The sequence below is a fragment of the Tachypleus tridentatus genome, unplaced genomic scaffold (assembly GCF_004210375.1).
Source record: "Tachypleus tridentatus isolate NWPU-2018 unplaced genomic scaffold, ASM421037v1 Hic_cluster_2, whole genome shotgun sequence".
Taxonomy (NCBI): domain Eukaryota; kingdom Metazoa; phylum Arthropoda; class Merostomata; order Xiphosura; family Limulidae; genus Tachypleus; species Tachypleus tridentatus.
The window spans coordinates 3,149,317-3,172,318 of NW_027467782.1; the positions used below are offsets into that span (position 1 = coordinate 3,149,317).

Sequence of the window (23,002 nt, forward strand, 5' to 3'; positions counted from 1 at the left end):
ATGCACCTATTCATTCCTTTACTGCTATTGATCTCTGAATTTGCTCCCCTTTACTATTCTCCCATTTTTCATGGAGGGTTGACAGTAATCCACTAGGAAGTTATCATTTTCCTATACTTTTGAGAGAGACTGGCCATGGTCAATGCTACCCTACCCACATGCCCCGGTGGAAGCTGGATCAGGCAGACTGGTCCATTTTCACTGCTCTCGCAGAACATGATCCTGCCATTGTGAGTCAGCCATCAATAGACGACTGTGTGGCAGTGGTAACTGACTTTATTACACAAGCAGCTGCTCAGTGTATTCCTGAAACCTTGACATGTTTTCCACGATATCCTCATTCATGGTGGAATCCTGCCTGTCACATGGCACAAAAGGTCCAAAAACGGGCCTGGGATACTTTCCGTAGATATCCCACACTTTCAAACCGCATCGCTTTCCAACAGGCCCGTGCACATGCTAGGTTGATAAGACGTTAAAGCCAGAAGGAATCTTGGATTAAGTTCACAACTAGCATATCTTCTACCAGTTCCAAGGTCATATGGGACAGGATTCGAATGGTCAGAAGGCACTACAATTCTGTACCCCTCCCGATCTTACTTTCTGATGGCCAAGAAGTAGCTGATGTCCGGAGCATCGCCGATACTCTAGGTGAAATCTTTTGCCAGGTATCTAGCACTTCTGCTTATTCCTCCACCTTCTTGGCCATCAAAACTTGGGCAGAGCGTTCACCTCTTTCCTTTTGAACTGACTGTCTCTTTGACTATAATCGTCCCTTTACACTGGTGGAACTGAAAATGGCCCTTCATTGGTCTGGCAGTACATCTGTTGGACCTGATGATGTACACTATGACATGCTGGACTATCTCTTTCCTGCTTGTCTTGATAGAGTAGTGTGTAATTTGTGTAACACTCAAACCACTGTAAAACACATTTTACTTTCTTGCCATCGTTACGACTCTCAACGATGGCACTATTTTAAACATGTTCTGTCCCAAGGTTTGTCCGTAACATTAGACAGTGTTATTGGTGACAGTGACACTTTCTACCTTGATAAAGTTTTTAGTTTTTTAATGGCCATTGATCTTTTTAATGCCATTTAAGTGTTTGGTATTTATTCATTACACCTTTTTAATTTTGTGGTTCCCTTTTAAAAGTCTCAATCTCTCTAGTTCAATTTGAAATTAGAAAATGGCCATAACATTAAATAACTTGACACAAGGATTGGAAAGGCCAACTTCAGGTGACTAACGCTGCTGTTTGAATTACCCGTTAGTCATCCTGGGAGTTGTTATTACAATTTTGCTGCATGTCTTTAAACACTTTTATTACTTTTCCTTTTGGTACTGGCCATAATGACGCATAACCCGGAACCAGGACTGGAAAGACCAACTTCAGGTGACTGACGGTGGTTCTTGTACTTACCTGTTAGTCTTCCTGGTGGGTTATGATCATTACCATTATGCTAGAGAAAGTCCTTTACAACTTCTCTTACTCTGCCTTCTCTCTTAACATTGTAGACTAGGTGTCAACATTGGTTTTATACTTTTTCTGTTTTTCAATGCTGTTTTGTTTTACCTTCATTTCCTTTTATGTATTTTACTACATTTAATTTATTTTTACCTTTTTACTGGATGTTTGGCACAGATAGCCCAGCTGCTTTGTGCCATAAAACACTAAATCAACCAACCAACCAACTTTTCTCCTTTTGAGACCTTTTATGGGCTGTTTCCAAATGAGTTAAAAATAAATGAAATGCAGCATGTGGTAAATTGGTTAATCCTCATGCTGAGGATAGGTCATAGAGCTTATGTTACATTTTCAGTTATATTTAAAGTGTAACTATCTCACTTTAATATCATTGTATATGAATAAACGTGACATCAAAACATGTTTAATAATTAAAATATTAATGTTACATAAGTTTTAAATTCTTAATTTTATAAGGAAATACTTTAAAAAAATCCTCAAACTCCTATAGTATGAAAATTGTGTAATTTACCCTCTATTTCTTGTCTCCTCTCTTATTTATTTTCTTCTCCTAAAAGTAGATGTGGTAGAAATTATTTGTTGTAACATAGTTATTGCTCAAGCAAAGCATATTTTTAAAGCCTTCAATATAATTAATTTACAGAGCCATAAATAAGAAAATCAGATCCACTTACCACACCTGCCTCTCACATTCTTTCTTTCACAAATTACCAGTAGTTCTTTCTGATGTCATAAACTATATTTATTTACATGCAATAAAAAGTCAAAGATTTAATCTAACAAATTATATATTATATTACTTCATTTTTTTTCTTCAGAGAATTGTTTATTTTCCTCCAGTTCAAATGTTATTTCCATGTGAAACATTTTGATGAGCTTACCTGAAATTTTATCTCATAGGTGGAAAGCCAGAGAAATTGTGATAGTTGTAGGAGATTGTTTGTTTTCCATGTTTTATTATTTTGTGTATGTAAGTGCATTAATTAAACAAATCAAAAATTTTTAGCCTGTTTATACTACTAATACAAAACACTAGGCTTAAATTTTGTCAAAAACAAAAAATTTGAAGATCCAGTGAAGTACTGTAATTTTTTGTTTTTCACATCTATTTTTATTCATTATAATGAAGGTAAATAAAATGTAAAAAAAGTAGATAGTTGTTAAATTGAAGAAGGTTTAATTTGGTAAGGTAGAGAAAAATAATAATGGTACTACAAATGCTTCACAAGGTATGCTTGTGAGTAGTTCATGAGTTACATTATTTGATCATGTAATATATGATACACTTTGTCATGGGATTTTCAACTTTGTGGTGGAATTATTAGTTAGACACAGTTCAAAGAGCAATAAAACAAAAATATTTCAGTAGAAATTATATCATCACAATATTTAAGCTACTTTTGATAAAATCATAGTTTCCTGTTACAATTTGCAGTCATTATGGAAAGAACATAATGATAATTTTGATTTGTTTCCTTTTTTTTTATCATGGTGTTTATGAGGAGTGTCAAACTGAAAAAAATGCATGGAGAATTAGGATAGAGAAAATAGAAGATAGAATATGAAGTTTTATTGAGAAAAACTTTTGATATTTATTCAAGAAGTTTTGGAGATTACACAAATGAAATTTGATAATTTTCAGATGAAGGAAATTATTTTTTATCTTTGTGTAATAACCACTTGGAGCAGTCAATAATTTGATTTATTTCTGGTGTTTGTATTAAAAATCTGGTAATGTTCACTGAAAGCTTGTGAAATTTCAATGTTTTAAGTGTAACTTTCATTTGGGGCCACAAACCAAGTTGATTTGACTGAGCTCGTGGTAAGAGTGTTAAAATATGAAAAAAGTTATTTATATTACTGAAAATCATATTTTTGGACTATTATCTTAAAATTTTCAAACTTTTGAATTGTGTGAAATATGTTTTAAATCATATATTTATTTATATTTTTACTTGCAATACCATTTGAATTGAAAATAGATAATAAGAAAACCTCTGTAAGGTTACATCTTATTTTTTATCTTTCAATAGTGCTCTGTTGGTGTAAACTTTGTCAAAATTCATGCCCCATGGGAAGTTTTAACTCGATATGCTGAAATAATAAAGATGAAAATGCCGATTAAGGAGGTAAGATGATTTAATGATAGCTTGTTATACAGTTTACAATGAGTATTTGCTCATTGATTTGTAAAGATATGCAAGCTTTTTATGAGACTGACGAAAATGTGATGGAAGTTTTACCAGTGTTTAGAATTATGTTGAAAACTTGTACTGTATTAATTATAACCAAATATTTATGTAATTATTCTTTTTCAACTTTGTATATTCTACTTCAAATTGTCTTCAACTATATGCAAGTTTGAACTAAAAAATATTAAATAAATTAATTAATTTACACAAGTATATTTATGATGTGAATAAAAAAGTATCTTCAAACAAAACACTGTATCACTGATATTAATCAGAGCTGAAGTTATTATACTATTACTGTATTTAGTTGTTATACAATTATTTCTTTGTAAATTCATGGATTTCCCTTTTTGTCTGGTGGAATGTGTTAAGTAAGTTTGTTTCCTTTGCATGACCATAAAACTCAGTGTGATGTTCCTTCCTAAATGATGTTCAACAGCTGTGTGACACTGCATGTTGTTAATCCACCACTGGAAGTAGTTCTTTAATTTGATTTTGTGATTACACTGAAATGGTGTTTAGAAGAGAACAGCTTTTGATTTTCTCATTTTTGGATTAAGTAAAGTAAAATGCAAATAAATTCTTAGCATTTACAGACATTTGTGAAGAGATAATTTTAAAGCAACATATCAAGGGAGTTGAAACCAGTTATGTCTTAAATGTTGCATTTTGTAGAAAAGAAATATTACATATTTGGATAGGGTTTTTTTGTCTACCATCACATCCATCCTGGTTGATAAATCCTTGTGTTGAAAAAATGTTTGTGTTGGCACAGAAATGTTACATACAAAAGATGGATTTAAAATCCTGTTTTTACATACTCTTAATTTGGAATCTATAATCAACTAATTAAGAAAAATTTACAGTTTAATGTGACATGAAAAATTTCTTCATGAAATTCCACATAGTGGTTATATTCCCAGTCTTTGCTGCTTCTGAGATATCTTAATGTTAAATGTATGTGCAATGAAGAGGTCAATGGAACAGTACTAACTTATGAATTGTAAAAGATATATCACAGCTTTTATAGTTTGCTAATTTTTTTCATATACATTACAGGATCAATTACTTTTATGAAATATTAATGAGTTTTATTTGTTCCACAATTTTTTGCACACAGTTGTCAGCTATAAAACTTAACTACTGATTGTATAACAACTATAGCAGTGACAGTTTGAAATAATTTTCAAAATGTTTGGCAAAATTTGTGCATTTTTGTTTGGATTAAAATGATTATTATAACATTCTTGTATTATTTTAAAAATGATCGTGTTGTTATACTATTCCTTTGATATTTTCTATACATCAATCCTGAAATATTACATGAATCATAAGTTAGAAAAAGTGTTCTTTCTTGTCAGATAGAGCATAAAATACTGATATACGTGAATTCTGATGAATCATAAGTTAGAAAATGTAAAACACTATAAAACTGTGTTCTTTCTTGCTGTCCTTTCGTTTTAGAGATTAATGTAAATTTTGGAATAATTGTTTTTCATGATAATTGTTCATATCCTTGTTTAATATCTTTAGAGTAGAAGGGTATATTTTCCTAAGCCAAATTTTTAAGTTTGCTCTGTACTTGTTTGGGATGTGGTTTTGAAGCTTGTTACTGTTTTGAATGTATTGTTGCAAATTCTTTCATGGATTTTAAAAGGTTTTAAATTGTTTTGCTTCTCTAAATATTCTGTATAAACATCTTTCCTCACAGAGGACTGTGATGTATTTCTCGAGTGTATTTAGTAAATCCTTTCACGGCTGTGTTGCACTGTCAAATTATTTGAACTGTGTTTCGTTAAAAACATTCCATATCAATATTCTTCTTCATAAAGGGCTTTGACAAACATTCTTGAGTCTCTTCTGTAAGTATACTCATGACATTTAATATTGTCAAAGGACCATTGATTTGCCATAAACCAAATGTGTAAAAGTTAATCATTTTAGGTACAGTGCTGTAATTCAAATCTGTCTCATCATACTAGAGCGTTAACATGCAGATCTTTCTCTTAAAGTGTGATTAAGGAGATAACTCGTTATATTTGCACTTAAGCATTTTTTTTTTTTTACTGTAATGACTTTCATTCATTCTGAAGCAACTAGTGCTAAATACCACTTATATTCTTTAAATATGTTTACAAATGTAGGTGTATTGTGGTGAATAAAGGAAAATTCAGTCATATAAATTACAGTCCCCTACTGCAAGGAGTTTACTTTTCTGGGGTTACTGATGAGGGGAGCTGATTTCGAATAAACTGCTCTAATTTGGTGAAAAGTAATGTTTCAAATGATAAGCTTGACTTCATGTTTTTTTCTTGCTGAAACATATGGTGTATATATATATGATAATGAGAAAAAGAGTCAACATTATTCTAAAGACCACTGTCACTCCTTGTACCATCCCTAATTGCTATGTAGCATAATACATTCAACTGGTGGGAACTTATTCAGTGTTACATCATCACTGTTTACAAGGAAGGGATGATAGGAGGATGTCAACAGTATAATGTGGAGTTGGTGTGATAAAAAACTATTGTTGTGATACAATATTTTAACAGAAGGCTACAACAAAGTCAAGACCATTATGTAATTAATTTGAATATCTGATACAGGACAGCTGTCCACATAAAACCGATGAAAATCAACTCAGTAATAGATATTACTAATTAAATATACGGTTTTACATTTTTGCTTGTAATCTCTTTGTTGTTGTCAGTTGAGTATTGTTGTTTGTTAGTGATATTCTTGGCTGTAATTCCAGTTATAACTCATGATAATAATTAGCTTAGGTGATTTAGGATAGGCTTAATTCCGTATAATAAGCTAGCAATATAAATTAATTTTTATGATTAAAATGTCATGACAAAAGTAGTGCTAATAAAAATAGATTTATAAAACAAACTAACTTGTATTGGTACCACAAAAATCCATAAAACAATTCTCCACTTTGTGCTGCATTCAAGATTCAATAAATTAGAAAAAAGTTTATGCAAGAGCTATTTCTTTATTGCAGAACATAGTTTCAAATAAAAATACTCTGATAACAAGAACATTACTTCATTGTGGCTGCACATGTGTGTTTCATTATATCTTTACTGATGTAATGTGTAAGTACAGGAAGTAATGAATAAAGTGAAACTATAAGAAGTAGCTGGAAAGCTAACATCATTATTATTATTATGACTAAGGACAAGATGTAGTACAAATGGTAAATACATTTACTACAACAAAATTACTGTTAGTACTGTAATAATACACCATGTAAAGAACATGCTTTAATTATATATAGTAAGATATTAAAGAGAAGTAAAGCTAATCGTGGCTGCAATATAACAGTGATTCATTATTACCTTAAAATTAATTTTAGAGAAATTATATTGTTGATTGTTATGTATTGTAATTTATCTCAGATCAGTCTCCAATTTATCATGTTACGTACATAATGTATTACAATTTCAAACAGCTGGAAATTTTAATTTAAATGTTAATTAAGTGTTGATATGTATTAAATTTGTCATTTGTCAACAAGATTGATACACACAAAAGATATTTAATGTCCTTGTAAATATACTAATGCCATAACTCAATTCACTGAAGTTAAACAGGTTGTGATGTTCAGTATCTATAAACATTCCTGATCAAATTCTATAGTTTTCTGATTAATAAGTATTAATCACAATTATAGCTTCTGTGGCTTGCAGTGCACTGATTGTAGTGATAAAAAAAAATTGTTCTGCCTTTTGGTGCATCGATTTATATGGTTTAAGGAGATATTCTTGAATGTTAAACCATTTTTAAATACGTGTAAGCATTTTTGTAAAATAAATATTGTTGATTCTTACTCTCAAGAATCTTCTACAAAGTTAGAAAACAGCTGGGGCTTGCATAATACACGTCCAACAATATACACTACAACCATCAAATTGAAAGAAATGTAGGCATCAGAACAAATGCATAACAGTGAATCTGTTGCATGATGTGTGAAAGATTTGAAAAAGTTTTATTATTTTGTAAAACTGTTACTCGTGTTATTGGTGGCAAAAAAGGTTATTGGATTTCTAACAATGTTGAAAAAATATGGTGTTTGCTTTGTGATAGGGGAAACATCATTTGTGAAACATTAGAGTGAGCATATGAGCTCTGTCTGTGAAATCTTGTAATGTTGTTTAACCAAACTGTTATTTGTCAATATAGAATAATATGCTTTGATTTTTTTTTTTTTTTCCCAAAGTAAATTCTGGCAGATATGTTTTATAGTGTTTAGAACTCTGATCATGACTTTCACAAACACAACTAATATGCAAAGATTTATTGTGTAAAATATTGAAGTTGGAAGAAATATAAATCTGAAACTTGTGAAATTAATTCCTTTAGTTATTTCCTGTATTTGTTGAGTAAAAATACATAGCTTGTAAGAATTTGCGTGTTTAAAAACCGTGATAACTTTGATGGAAAATATTATCATAGAAACATCTAACATTGAGTATTAATTCCTGTAGTTTGCAAAATATATTGAAATTATTTATGAATGATATTTTTAAAATTTTAATTAAAAGAAAATGGTGTAATTATTACTATAATCAAATGTTTTATTTATTTTTTTTTTTTTTAAACAAAGCTGCATGAGGGCTATCTGTGCTAGCTGTCCCAAGTTTAGTAGTGTAAGACAAGAGGAAAGGCAGCTAGTTATCATCACCCACTGCCAACTCTTGGGCTACTCTTTTATGAACAGATAATGGGATTGGCTGTCACATTATAATGCCCCACCACTGAAGTAGTGAGCATGTTTGGTATAATGGGGATTTGAACTCGCGACCATCGGATTACGATTACGAGTGGAGTGCCTTAACAACCTGGCCATGCTGGACCTAGTGGGAGTGTCAACATCATCGTGGCTAGGAAGCAGTGGTGTAGACTGATTGAAGAATGCTGCCAATGCTGTTTGTCTAGCATGCTCACCTTTTATCTCTGTAAAGTTCTTTATACAAGATTAGGGCATTTTAAACATTGTGTTCAATTATTGAGGGTTCAATCACAATTTTGGTCTGGATTTTGACAGTTTGATAAAATAGTAAAAATCAATTTGGCAGCTTTTTCTGTTTTAAAAACAATTGTTATTCTGGTTCTTAGTCATCTTTCTATTCATAAGCAGCTAATTTTGGTCAGTGTTTTATCAGTTCTTCATTGGAAATTTGTTTATTGTATGATATCAGTAAGTCATTGATGAGTTGCTCTTCAATTCCACTAAAATCCAAACTGATGTGATTTTTGTTTAACAAGAGGTTGAAAATTGTGCACACGTTTTAGCCAGTTTTTTTTTGTTTTTTTTTTCCAAACTGCATTCATATTGGAGGTTGTAACCTCTTCACGTTCTTGATGTTCAGTGGTTTCCAGAAACTTCTGATTTAGGTGTTTCTGTTGCTATCTACTGCCCCTGATCATTTATCTGAAGATTTGTCACAAGTTATATGTTTTAAAAGAAGCTATGATGTATTGATTTATAGGTTGGATCAATGAAGTGGTGTTTGGAGGAAGAAACTCCACAGAAATGTTTGTTGATATGTAAATTAGGTTGTTAGGGTGATTTGTCATCAACCACTAGTGATTTATGGGCAGCATTTTCCATAGAGAAACATCTCTCTACTGCAGGGCAGAAAAGTTGTAAACAAATCCTCAAAATTTGTTTTTGTTGTTTAAACTTGTTCTGTCTGGCATCTTCTTCCAATATAGATCAGTCTTTCAAATGTTGAAAACCTGATGGGTCATATGTCCTCTTTGTTCAATAATATCTTTTAAAACTGGTTGGCATATTGATGTTGCTTCCTTGTCAGCACTTACCACCTGTAGGCTGTGTAAATTATGCTCTTTTTTTTTAATCTGTCAAGTCAGCATTTGCTATCCATTATCTTCAGGCAATACTGATTTAGTAACTTAACAGATGCACGTATGGAAGACTCAGCATTTTGAATAATTTTCTCTTTCTTGATAGTTGCTGTAGTTGATGGTGAGAACTTAAATGCTTTGGAGTTTTTAGTAAGTCTTTGGCTTTCATCAAACTTCTTGATGGTTTCCAGTTTTGTTGTAACTGAGAAGGCTTTTCTCGCAGTTTTTTTGGCTTACCGCTGGCACTGGAATCACTTGCAGTACACTTGCTAATCATTTTGTATTTAAGGACAGAGTATAGTCCAAATAAAACTATAAGTACATTGGTTGATGCCTTTCATGATCCAGACAAGACACTTGGGATGTATGAACTTTTAGCACACAGACTGGTTAAACTAACGTGTCATGACTTTTTTTAATTTAGATTCAAAATATAATTAAACCACTTAACTACCATGATGTACGAACAAACTTGACAACAAACCATAGATGATAATGCAGCTTTTAAGATATAAATATTTTTTAGTTCTTAATAATATAAGAAAATATTTAAAAACAATTTTAAATTACCCTAGTGTGAGAATTTGAATATTTGTTCTTTAGTTATGACCTCTTTTGAACTTCCCCCTTAAACTATGAAATGTTATGTAAAATGTCATTGATCTTCTAAATCTTTATCTTATATCCTTCAATCATATGGAACTACAGAGCAACCAATGAAGATGGAAGAACTTCTTGCCACACGTGCCCTTCAACTTGCTCAAATTTACAAATTGCTGATACATTTTTCTAAGTCCTATTAAATTTATAACCAATAGAAAGTCTAGAATACAAATAATTGATTAAAGTATGATTCATCCCATATGATCTTACAGATAATTGATAAATTTAGCTAATTAGAGAGCCAGAGACAGTGAGATATTTTCTCAATGACACACTGAGTATATCCTGCTTCAAACATAAATTATTGTGATATTATATTTTCCTTCCTTTCTCTCTCTCTCTTTTGAAGAATAGTATCAGTTTTTTTAACAGATTTTCTACTGGTTATAAATTATGTTGTGATAAATTTGTTATACATTTCACATGTATTTTGAGGAGTTCAGCATTTTAAAATCATACACCAGTTTAAAATGTTATTTTTGTATTTCTTTTAGGTACCAGAGTTTCAGCTTTCAAGGGGTAATGAAAAAAATTAAAAGGAGGTATAAGTGGTGTTTGTCATTCAATTTCACACCTCTTTGCCTCCAAAACATCAAAGAGGCAACAGTTTACAACTGAATATAGAAGAGCTAGGGAATACTTGTAAGTACACATGTTTGGGCTTTCTGGATTTTATTTGCTACAAATCTTTGTTAATTTTAGTCAGGTGATATCCTGTACATTGAGTGTTTTAATATTTTTTAATGTTTGGTTAGTTTTGTATTTTGGCCAAAGCAACTTAAGGGCTAACTGTGTTAGTCATCCCTAATTTAGCAGTGACATACCAAAGAGAAGACAGCTACTTAGAACCACCTACTACCCACTCTTGAACTACTTTTTTTATTAACAAAGAGTGAAATGGATTTTAATGTTACAACATCCCAATAGGTAAAAGTATGAACATGTTTTGGGATAACAGGGATTTGAACCCATAAACAACAGATAGTGAGTCAAATCATTACCATCATTTCTTTTCACTGTGGGCTTGGTTGAATCTGCCAAGTTTGTGACTCCAAATTTATCTTTATAGTTTCACCACAATAATTTCTAATACGTTTTGTGTATCTTCATAAAAATTTCATCAACTGTGAATGATCATTAAATCATTTGTTGAGAAAAACATAATTTATAATGAAGTCTCTTTCACTGCAAGAGTCTGTGAATATGTGGAATCAGAAAATTGACTACTGTGGGTGTAAAGTGATTATCATGTAGATTAAAACGTAAATCATCTGAAATTTAAATTTAAACATCGTAAATAAACTTAAAACATTTTAGTCAGTGAAACTAGACTGTATTTTGTATTATTCTACCCAAACTCTGTATGAGGTTTGTCAGTATGACCAATCTTGTAACCATTAAAATAAATCAAAATTATCCTTTTTTTATTTGTAAAGTTGGTTAGAAAGTATTTTAGATTTAACAAAAGATTTGTCTTTATTATTAAGCCTGTATGGTTCATCAGCTTCTATATTAAACATTTTAGATTGGCAAGTAAGATCTATATTTAGTGCATGTAATGTCACATCAGAATAAGATAAATAACATAAATCATAGCATCCTTTACTGGCCCAGTAAAGGTTTCCAGTAAGAAAAGAGTATTGTCATGTCACTACATCTGTGTTATTATTTATTGTGTTATACATCTTAAGGAACTCTAATAGTTAATTACTTTTTAAATGTGACTTGTTGTTCTGACAGATGAAAGAGGTTTGTAATTTTAAAATATTTTGTTCATGTGTGTTCACATTTGTGTAAAAGTTATTTTACTGGTCTTGTTAAAGATATGATGTTCCAGAGAAAAAGAAGATTTTTTCAATCCAGCCCAACGTGCTCAAATTGTGGACTTCATTTTGAAGAGAAAAGATTCAGTAACAACACAAACGAATCTTATGCATTTGGCAAGTGAAAAAAAAACACACTATATTTTAACATAATATGTATTTAGTTTCTTTTCTGTATAATTTACTGTGCATTAGAATTACTGAAAAAAATTCTTAAGCTAAATTTATACATTTTGAAAATATATTTCTTCATTATGAACTGAGTCATTAGATTATCTGGGAGAGAAAACTGATTTTTTTCTATTACTTTTATAAAATATGAAATTCTTTTATGTATCATACTTATACCTTGTATTTCAAAATGATAACACTTAGTGATGAGTTTATAATAATTAATATGCATGTAGGTAGCTTTTTCTGAGAGGTACTAAAGTATAAAAAAAGTTTCCAAACAAAGCAAACTTTTAAATTGACTTTTGTAATAATTTCTGTAAATCTTCCAACTATTCTGAAAGGTAGTTCATCATGTTTACTTGTAAAAAGTTTTACACAAAGTACCATCATATACAAGTGGTGATACAAATTTCAGTTTTGAGTACAAATTAGCTTTCATAAATTGTTTTCTCTTTTGCTGCAACCTCTTCTGCGAGTGATTCAAAGTGCTTGTTCCACAACTGCTTGTTCCACAACTGCCTCCCGTGTTGTACACAAAAAAATGAATCACACACTTTTATGGAAAGTCTATGTTAGGATTTACTAACAGGAACAGCAAGCAAGTAAAATTTACAGTAAGATGGAAACATGAGCTAAACATAATTACAAATAAGAATCTGAAATTTGCATAGCTTACCTTTTTGATTTACTGATATATCCTTAAATTATTTAGTTCAGCATGATCAGATGGACAGGGCACTTGCAACACAGTCTGAGGGTTGCAGATTTAAATTTCTGTCACACCAAACATGCTTGCGTTTCAACTGTGGGGGCATGATTGTGTAACAGTCAATCCCACTATTCATTGGTAAAAGAGTAGCTCAAGAGTTAATGGTGGGCAGTGATGATTAGCTGCCTTCCCTCTAGTCTAAATTTGGGACATCTAGCACAGATAGTCCTCAAATATTTCGTAAAAATCATGTTAAAAAATCTGTTAATTAAAAGTTAGTGTGTATTTTTAGGGCTAACACTTAAATATCTGTGTCTTAAAATACCCTTTGGGTTATAATGATTTGTACTTGTCATCATTATATTTTGTTTTGACCTTGTACTGACCAGCTGCTGATTTATTTTCTCATGTATATATAAAATCCCAAGATGGAATGTCCACCTGAACTTTTCTGTCATATTAAACTTTACAATTTAAATTCAGAGACTTGTATTTTTTTAATGTTGTTTGACATAAGACTATCAGTGTGTACTAGAAGTTTTGTTATTTATCACATGATGTGAACAGTTAATGAATCTAATTTTATATAGCAAACTGACAAGAAGTGTTTAATATTCATAAGTTAATACACAGAAAACAAGAAGCTATAATTATTAGAATGTACTGATTGATTGGTTGGCTACCTTTGCTTATTAACACTTGATTATATCTCATAAGTTTCAACTAGATTAAGTTTTAGTCCTAAAATTAATTGTGCTGAATAATATTCATAAATATAAAATTAATAGCTATAACTGTACTGTACACAAGTAATCAATATTTCTCATAAAGATCTGTCTGTGAATTTCTAAAGCCTAAAATGAATCAGTCTGAGTGAAAGTTTCCATTTGAAAAAGTAAAAAAAATATTTTTCTGGCAAAACTTTACATATCATCTACTATTTTTCAACCGTAATACTAATAGAAATGAAATTACCAATGTGCAGTGAAATGAGAAACTGAAAATATGAAATATAATGAACAAACATGTTTTTCCTCTCTGAATGCTAGGCTTTCTATTTTCTTCAAAGTTTCAACTTAGCATCTCCCTATACTCTTCTTTTAATTTTATGGTTTTACTGCCTGTACATAGAACAAATGTCTCCTGTCTAAAGCTTAGGAAGTTGTAATATTGACAGATTAACTGATGAATAAAGAAATAGCAGAACATAGGTGAAAAACTAAAGATGTTATGAGAACAGTATAATTATGATGTGAGAAAAATGTGAGTTCAAGAAGTCTTAATAGAAACAAATAAAATCTTTGTAACCCTGGGTATTCCTGATACAATCACACAGAAGTGGAAACCAATGCACAGTTAATTTAAATAACTTCAGCTGTGGTCCACTCTGTATTTTATGTAGAAAGTAAGCAACTTTCCCTAATGTTTAGGTCAGTCCTATATAGTTAGCATTGTAACAGGTAAAAACAAGTTGTTTTGTGTTGTGATATAATATACATAGTCGTTTGATAATAAACAGTTTGGAAAGAAGTCAGTTAATTCTGCTCTTAGACTGTAACCCACTATAAGTATTGGAGGTGTGTGTGCTTTTTTATTTGGACAATATATTGTACAGGTCATTCAAGATGTTGTAAAAACATGTTGGTTCAAGATGTCTTGATAGAAATGAATAAAAACCCACAATTTGAGCACTTTTGAAAAGTGGATCTTTCTTCAGTTACAAATTAGAAATGGTGGTGTAATCAAATGAGTGATATACAAATAAAGGTAGTTTAGTGACATCAGGAACATCATGTGGTTTTCAAGAAATGTCTATTTCTCTATGTTCTTGTGTAAACGTCTCATTTCCAGTATAATATAGCCAATGGTGATAATATATGCGAAAAGGTGCAAGGAATATTTTACTTCAGAAATGGCTGAATATGTGTGTATTTAAAACTGCACTTATAAGTAAAGTAAAGGTGACACCTGGAGACAGGTTGAAAAAGATATACTAATTAGTTTATAAAAAATTATATGAAAAATTATCTTAAACAAATAGTATGTGTCAGTAAATTCAGCTTTCACAATATGAGAATAAATAAGCAAAGAATAAAAATAATTTTTTTGACAAAGATGAAACCAGTGAACGAAGATCAACGATTCCAGGTTCCAGATTAAGTCCAAAAGGTTGATCAGTATTTAGATTAGCAATCCAATAAGTTTCTTTTTATTTCTCTGTAAGCTTTAATTTTGAATCCTGTTTTCAATGGTTCAGCAGAACAGTATAATGAAACCTTATTTCATCTGAATAAGAAAGTGAAAATTTGGTAAATAATAATATGGTTATAGGCTTCTTAAACTACTAAAAGACTTAGTCACTGGCAACCCTGTAGTACTTGACATGTGTGCTTGGGTTTGTTACGTATGATATGTGCGTTTCAATATATATGACATGATATATAGTGATGAATAAAAGTCATTGCAATCACTGTTAACATTGTTTTATTAAATATTTTTATATTTAAATATTTCATGCCTTATGTATTTATACTGTGTTTTTCTCCTATTTTTTTCAGGAATAACAAAGCTTATCAAAGATCGTGTCTACGAAGCTGCCTTTCCTTTACATGAGGTCAGTTAACTTATTGGATTCTTCTTTCCAAGTGTGCGTGATGTTGATAAAGTACAATTTTTCATATGTTAAAAGTATTGTTCACAGTTATTTCTACAGCCAGTGTGTATTATATCAGGTTTATGACCTGATGAATTTGTGTGATAGGGTTGCTCCTGTAGTTTGTTATTAATATTATTTTCCAGCAAAGTACACTTTAACATATTTTTATTAGTTGATATTTCACTTTCTGTATCAGTAAAATAATGGTTATGTTGATAATTTATTTTGACGTATTATTAGGGGGAATGTCATTCTTCAGATGACAAAGCTCCCAGGAAATGGTTATTGAACAACTGGGCTTCGTTTTCAACAATATTTAAAAAAGCAACCCCTTGATGACATCAAGTGAGTGTTAATAATTTCCTGGACAGAATTTATTTATTTAATATAAAAAATCACTTGGTAAAAGTTTTGAGTTTTACCTAAAGATTGAAATTACCAAAAAAACATCTTATATTTGTATGCCATGTTTAGAGTCTCAGTTGGAGTTTTATTCTTACAAGTTGTGTTTTGAAAGCGATCATTCTGAATACAATAATTATGTATAAGGAGAGTCAGTCATGATAGGAGGGAGAGAATTCTCTTTTGTTGCTATTGTATTATATTTATTGAGCTACAAAATTCAATAAAGATGTGGTAATAACCAACCAAAAGAGATGTAGATCTAATAGAATTAGCATGTAGTTAATCAGATGTTTCTGTTATATAATAGTTTTAATTTCTGAATTTCAAAAGTAAAATATTTTAATTTGTAACGTCTTAGTGTTTACATTTCTGTATCACGTGATGGCACTTGTTTGTTTAAAATTGCTAAACTTAGACATCTTTTCACTTGTGTTTGGTTCACTGAAATTGAATACAGCTCTGTTCGACATACAGTCTTTCAAAAATGTAAATAATTCTCTCTCTCTCTGTCTTTGACATTTGCTATTACATTATTGATAACCATTAGAAAATAAATATTTAATATTCTCTTTTATGTATAATGTCATCTCGTTCACAGGATGGCTTTTAATTTTTTTGGAACATAGATTCAAATCTGCTATTACTATGTTTAGTTTAACCAGCCAAGGAAAGTGTTTTGATGCACAATGTTTAGTTAGAAAACCAGTTAAATTGTAATAATTATAAGACATTGAATTCTTTGTGTTTATTATTGTTTGTGCTCTAAATTGTGTGTATGAAATTAATAAATAATTTGGGGAAAAAATGAAAAACAGCCCCATGGAAAATTTGGGTTAGCCTCTATCAATACTTTAAGTCTTTGACAACAAAAGAAATTACAGCATTCACAATAAAGTACTAGATTTTTGTTATTTTTTATGCACATATTTTGTTTGTTTTTATTATAAAAATAATACTTATTAGGTAACATTAGAATATATGAATGAAGAAATAGATTAATTTATTTGCAATATATGTATATACTTTTGAAGATTGTTTGTATGACATAACTTTATGCTGTAATTTGAACGAAGTGTATACAAGGTGATTCCTGGGTTGTTACATAGGCTTAGTATGAAGGAAGTTGTCATATTTAACTGATACAAGCCTGAAGATAGTCAGGATAAACAATGATAAGCTTTTATTGTGCTCTGCAGGGATTTTAGAAAGGAAAAATTTTCATATTTTTTTTGGTGTGGTTACAAGGTTAAACAAATGGCCTGAGCTCATGTAATGTGAAGGTAGAGACACTAATGCATGACATATAAATATTTTCCAAAATAACTTGATATTCAATTAGAAGATTTTAGAAGCTATGCAAATGAAATTTGGAAACTGTAATATTAAAGATATAAACATATTATTAATTTTAGCATGAAAATCACTTTGCTCTCATACTAATCAGAGTTTAAAATTGAGACAAATCTTTATAAAAAAAAAAAAAAAAGGTTCTTATGGATTGATTTTTGGAGTTCCTCATTAGTTATTGTATCCACTATATTTTGTTTGATAAGAATCACTTTATTGTTTGTTCCTTTCAATTTTTTCAGGGAATATTTTGGGTGAAAATTGGCCTCTACTTTGCTTGGCTGGGATTTTATACCTGTATGCTGATCCCAGCTTCAGCAGTAGGAGTGCTGTGTTTCATCTATGGGTTCTTCACCTTGGTGGGTGATGCTCACAGGTATGAATTAGGGGAGAAAAAAGTTAAAAGAGTTATCAAACAGTTTATTATTTTTATAACTCATGTTTGATCATTTTCTAAATTATACCTCAAATAAATCAGTTATTTAGAGATATGTAATTGATGGAATGTGTTAAGTAATTAATCACTGGACTAATTAATCAGTGTTTAACTAATTAATTATTTTGCACAAGACATTTGTAGCTGGAATAATTGCAAAGAGTAATAATTGGAACCATTAATTTTTATTGGTTGATATGTTTTTAACCATTAATGTACCTAAAAATATTTTCAATAATTTTTGTGACAAATTGATTTAAACATAATTTCAATTAATTAGTTAGTTTATGTGGCATTATCATTGAAATTGATAGTTGTATATTATGATTGATTTAAATGTTCAACTGTACTGTGTTTATTCTATAAATTTAAAACAAAATTGCATTTTTTTTTTTTACAGCAAGGACGTCTGTGAGAACCACAATGACGTAATTTTATGTCCTCGGTGTGACATAAAAGGATGTAAATATGAACAGCTAGGACAGACATGCACTTTTGTCAAAATTACACATCTTTTTGACAATGGTGCTGCTGTATTTTTTGCTGTTTTTATGTCACTCTGGGGTAAGTATTATATAGATTTACATGTTAAAGTTATATAAATAATATTCTCTTCTTCAGACTCTGTTAGAGCTTTCATACACAAAATATCAAATTTTTTGTAAATTAGTTTTAAGACTTTTTTAAGTTACGCTTTTCTTATGCCTATTTTCTTTTAGCATGTTGACTATCTAACATGCATAGTAATTTTGATTTTAAGGTTAAAAATGTTTGTGTGCATCAGAAAATGTTCAAATTTTACATATAAAATTTTTATAACCTCAGATAATTATCAAACATTTTTGTACAAAGAAAAACATAATGTTTTGTCTGTTATTTTTACTAATGAAACTCTGTATGGGCTTGATAGATTTGACCACTATAAACAATTAGGAAATTAATATAAATAATGCCTTTTTTCATTCTAGAATAACTACAAACTATAACTCATATAAAATAGCTTAAATTTGATAACATTATACATTTATATAGAAGGGGAGGACAAAAGAGTGCCTCTCCTTGAAAATGTTAATTTATTTGATATTATTTTGGAATAGATCTTGTGAAGTGCATTTAACACATTTTTCTATTATCAAATAAAATATATAACAAATTAACAGTATTTTCGAGGAGGCCACTTTTCTTGTCCACACCATGTACATATATAAATTTATTATATTGATCTTTCAACTGTGTCTGGATAACAGTGTAGAAGTTACAATGACAAGGTGCATGTATGCTCATGCTACCATATCCAGTAACATAAAACTGACCTTACAAAGGACCTGAATTTTGGGAAAGTAACTCACTAAGAAAATCCTCATGATATGTGTGGTAATGGATGCCCATAGCAAAAGGGTTACTTCAACATAAAAACGTCCAACCTGCAATACTTGAAATGGTCTTAATTTCAAACCAACATAAAGCACATCAAATTTGCTACACATTCAAGACTTTAAACTTCTATTACTGAAGTCTCACATCAAACACTTCAAATTAATTCCAAAAGCATGTTATTACTTTGAGATATCTTGTCTGTAATTTGGGACTTTTCAAGGAAAAAAGAAAACACTTTACAAAGTTTATTATTACTAACACTTTGGTGAACAAAATAGTTGAATAAATTATCATAAGCCATATAAGTTTAAAGAGTAATTTGTATTCTGTTGCAGTTTCTGTCTTTAGTGATGATAAACTTTATCACTTTGTTTTTATTTACTTTCAGCCGTTATCTTTATGGAATTGTGGAAAAGATACTCATCAAAATCACCCACCATTGGGATGCAACGAATTTTGACACCTTAGAGGTAATGTGTACTTTTATTTCAGTTATTAATTTATCACAATGGACTTGTGTATTTGACATGAACTTTTAACCATGGCAGTATACCTATTGTGATTGTGAAGGTACTAGTTGTGTCATGACAAATTTGACAGTAATCATACAAGTATTTTAATTATATGTTGTCAGTGTTGACTGTTATGATTGCAAAGTGATTTTTCATGTTAAGATTAAAATACTTCATTTAAAATTTTCAAATTTCACTTATGTAGTTCTTTAAACCTCCTTCATAAATATCAGATGATGTTTGCTGTCAGTAAAAAGTTTATTTTATCTGTTATTTTACAAGCTGTAACTTTCAAATGATCAGCCAATCTAAACATCCTCATAACCACCATAAAATTATGAAATAATTGTTAATTACTTTTATTGTGCTAAAATGACAACAAATTGTGACAATATACATCTTCTGTTTCTTCTTAATCTTACAGTTTTATTGACTTTTGAACCATGTTTAACTATTAATCCTTCCTTTGAGGGTTGCGGGTTTGCATTCCCATCACGCCAAACATGCTCGCCCTTTCAGCCGTGGAGGCATTCTAATGTCATGGTCAATCCCACTATCCATTGGTAAAAGAGTAGCCCAAGAGTTTGCGGTGGGTGGTGATGACTAGCTGCCTTCCCTCTAGTCTCACACTGCTAAATTAAGGACGGCTAACACAGATAGCTCTCGAGTAGCTTTGTGCAAAATTCAAAACAAACAGTCCTTCTTCACAAGTTTTAAATCACTTGGTGAACCTTCAGCTCATGTTACCCTTTTGAATTACATTAAACAATATGAAGAATATTTCTTATTACTATTCATTATTTTAGCTAATCTAACCTAACAACTTTCTTGTTTTTTCATTTTAGTTACTTTTATAGTAATAAATAAAGAATATTCATGAAAAACATAAAATGTACTGTTTATCAGCATCTTTTTTTTGTTCTTTACTTATGGCACTACCACACTAAATGCCCCTTGCTGATATAGTGGTAAGTCTATGGATATACAACATCATAGAGAACTATTGGCAGCTTGTAAAGAGAAGCTGTGTGCGTGCTAAATGACTCTAATTTCCTAGTGTATGACATCATGAACGAATAAGATAGAAAGCCGTAAAATAACTACTTTATAATAACTAATTTACATAAAATTATTCAATTCTTGTAGAGGTGATAAGTAAATTATAAAAAAAGGAAGAATCTAAGAACTTAAATACTATTAAAATTTGATTCAGTAATTACATTGTGATGCAAAGTTTACTTGTATACATCGATAATAAACTAGTTTAATTAAATTTTGAATTTAACTCTGTAAAAGGTTGTGACATATGCAGCTTGACCTTCTTGATGTGAAAGGGTTAATGACCTTGTTTTCCTGCCTTGAGTGGGTGCTCAGGACAAGTTTGTTTGTTTCCAGTATGATATTTACAGCTACTCTCTAGTATTTTCCTTTGAACATCTTTTCAAACTTTGATTTATAAAAATAATGTTTGAATGTTCCCTAAAGTTATTCTTTTGAGAAAGTTTCTCAAAAATACATGTTTAAAAATGTAAATTTCTTAACACACAGATATGATGTTTTACCTGAACTCTTGATCATAATGTGTGTTTTTTTTTTATATCACCAGGAACATCCAAGGCCAGAATATTTAGCCAAATTATCAACAGTAAAGAAAAAGAAAGTAAACTTTATTACAGGGGTAAGAACAGCAGTTATCAATTTATAATAAACATCAAAACAAACATCTGACTTTTTGTCCAGTTTTTATACAAGTCTAGATCTATCTGTTGATGATGATTTTGCAATGTTGTAGTTGATTATCAGATTATAAGTTTTATGATGACACTAAAAGTGTTTGGTATTGGTTTTACAACAAAACTGTAACTAAATAACTCTATCAAACAAAATTAACAAGCGATGTATCTTTTGTATAAATTCTTTCTTAAAATTATTAAACTTAAAAAAATGCCTTATTCTTCTTCAAAAATGCAGTTATTTTGAGTAAATGGTCTTCAGAGGTACAATTTTAAAAGGGTGATAAAACACTTTTCTAAAAATAATTCAGTGTAAATGCATTACATGTAGTTTAAAAGACAGCAGAGTATAAAAAATACATGTGAATATCAAAAATGTAAAAGATCTTGGTAGAACATTGTTTGAAATTGAAAGTTTAAAATGTCAACTTTTATGCTTGTTTCAAATATTCTCATTTAAAGTCCCCGCCTGGCTGCCAGGTGGTTAAGGCGCTCGACTCGTAATTATAATGTGATGGTCAATCCCATTATTTGTTCGTAAAAGAGTAGCCCAAGGGTTTGTAGTGGGTGGTGATGACTAGCTGCCTTCCCTCTAGTTGTATACTGCTAAATTAGGGACAACTAGTGCAGATAGCCCTCGTGTAGCTTTGTGTGAAATTTAAAACAAAGCAAATAATTTAAAGTTCATTACATTTATTTTATCCCTTTTTTAAAAAACAAACAAACAAGTTAGATGTTCCAATGCCTAAGTTGTGGTTTTATTATCCCCTTCAAAAATAATGTAAATTGAACTTCAGAAGGAATATTACAGTAGTTTTTCATCAGTTCTGGTTCTTTTTCTAAGGGCATGTGTTTGAACTTTGTTTCTTACGAGTTATGAAAATTTATTACTTAGTTTTTTACTGATGTGTTTTTCTAAATGCTTCTGTGATGTACACTGTAACAGGTAAACGAACCATGTGTTTCGTTTTGGAAGAGACAGTACCGTGTACCATATTTTCCTGGTCTGTGGTGTTACTACTTGTGAGTATTTATTTATGAATTAATTTGAGTATGTAGGTGTGTACACTAGAGCTATGTGAACATTTAAGATTTCAGATTTAAAGAAGAACCAATTTTGAGAACAGTGAACTTTAGAAACAGGTTCAGTAGGTAATGAAGACTATTTGACACAGTGATGGTGTTTGGTATTCAGTGGGAATGAGAAATTTATCTGTATACAGGAATATATGTGTATGTGAACTTTATTATTAAAAATTATTAATTTGGGAAGGGGTGTATGGATCATCAGAAAAGTTGAATCAAAATATAAAAATTGTCATTTCAAGCTGACAACTCGGGACTCTTAAAAGTAAACAAACTATTTTGTCCCCACTAAAATTGATAAGTACTGTAGGCATGGAGTTAATAGAGAGATTTATAATAATCTTAAGAAAATAATACAGACATTACTTGCAGCTGTATTTATTTACTTTGTTAGAGCCTTTGGCTATAGGCTTGACAATACAGTCTCTGCATTTTGATTCATGTTGTTTCTTTATTTTTCTGACAATCTAGAATGAGTTTTAATTATATTGTTACTTAAGATGTTTTTTTTTAATATT

The 23,002-nt window shown here is 30.4% G+C and overlaps 2 protein-coding genes across 2 annotated transcripts; both read left to right on the forward strand.

Moving 5' to 3' along the window:
• The first annotated feature begins 3,516 nt into the window (after window positions 1-3,516).
• LOC143242865 (anoctamin-2-like) lies at window positions 3,517-17,479 on the forward strand. The gene is made up of 5 exons (XM_076486461.1): window positions 3,517-3,620; window positions 10,721-10,868; window positions 12,050-12,166; window positions 15,491-15,546; window positions 15,829-17,479. Exons 3-5 carry the CDS (start codon window positions 12,052-12,054, stop codon window positions 15,922-15,924), a joined length of 267 nt encoding a protein of 88 aa, XP_076342576.1. The 5' UTR covers window positions 3,517-3,620; window positions 10,721-10,868; window positions 12,050-12,051; the 3' UTR covers window positions 15,925-17,479.
• A 105-nt stretch (window positions 17,480-17,584) lies between these two features.
• On the forward strand, window positions 17,585-22,379 carry LOC143242888 (anoctamin-9-like). The gene is made up of 5 exons (XM_076486493.1): window positions 17,585-17,716; window positions 18,177-18,340; window positions 19,542-19,623; window positions 21,272-21,343; window positions 22,345-22,379. Exons 1-3 carry the CDS (start codon window positions 17,640-17,642, stop codon window positions 19,619-19,621), a joined length of 321 nt encoding a protein of 106 aa, XP_076342608.1. The 5' UTR covers window positions 17,585-17,639; the 3' UTR covers window positions 19,622-19,623; window positions 21,272-21,343; window positions 22,345-22,379.
• The last annotated feature ends 623 nt before the right edge of the window (window positions 22,380-23,002 follow it).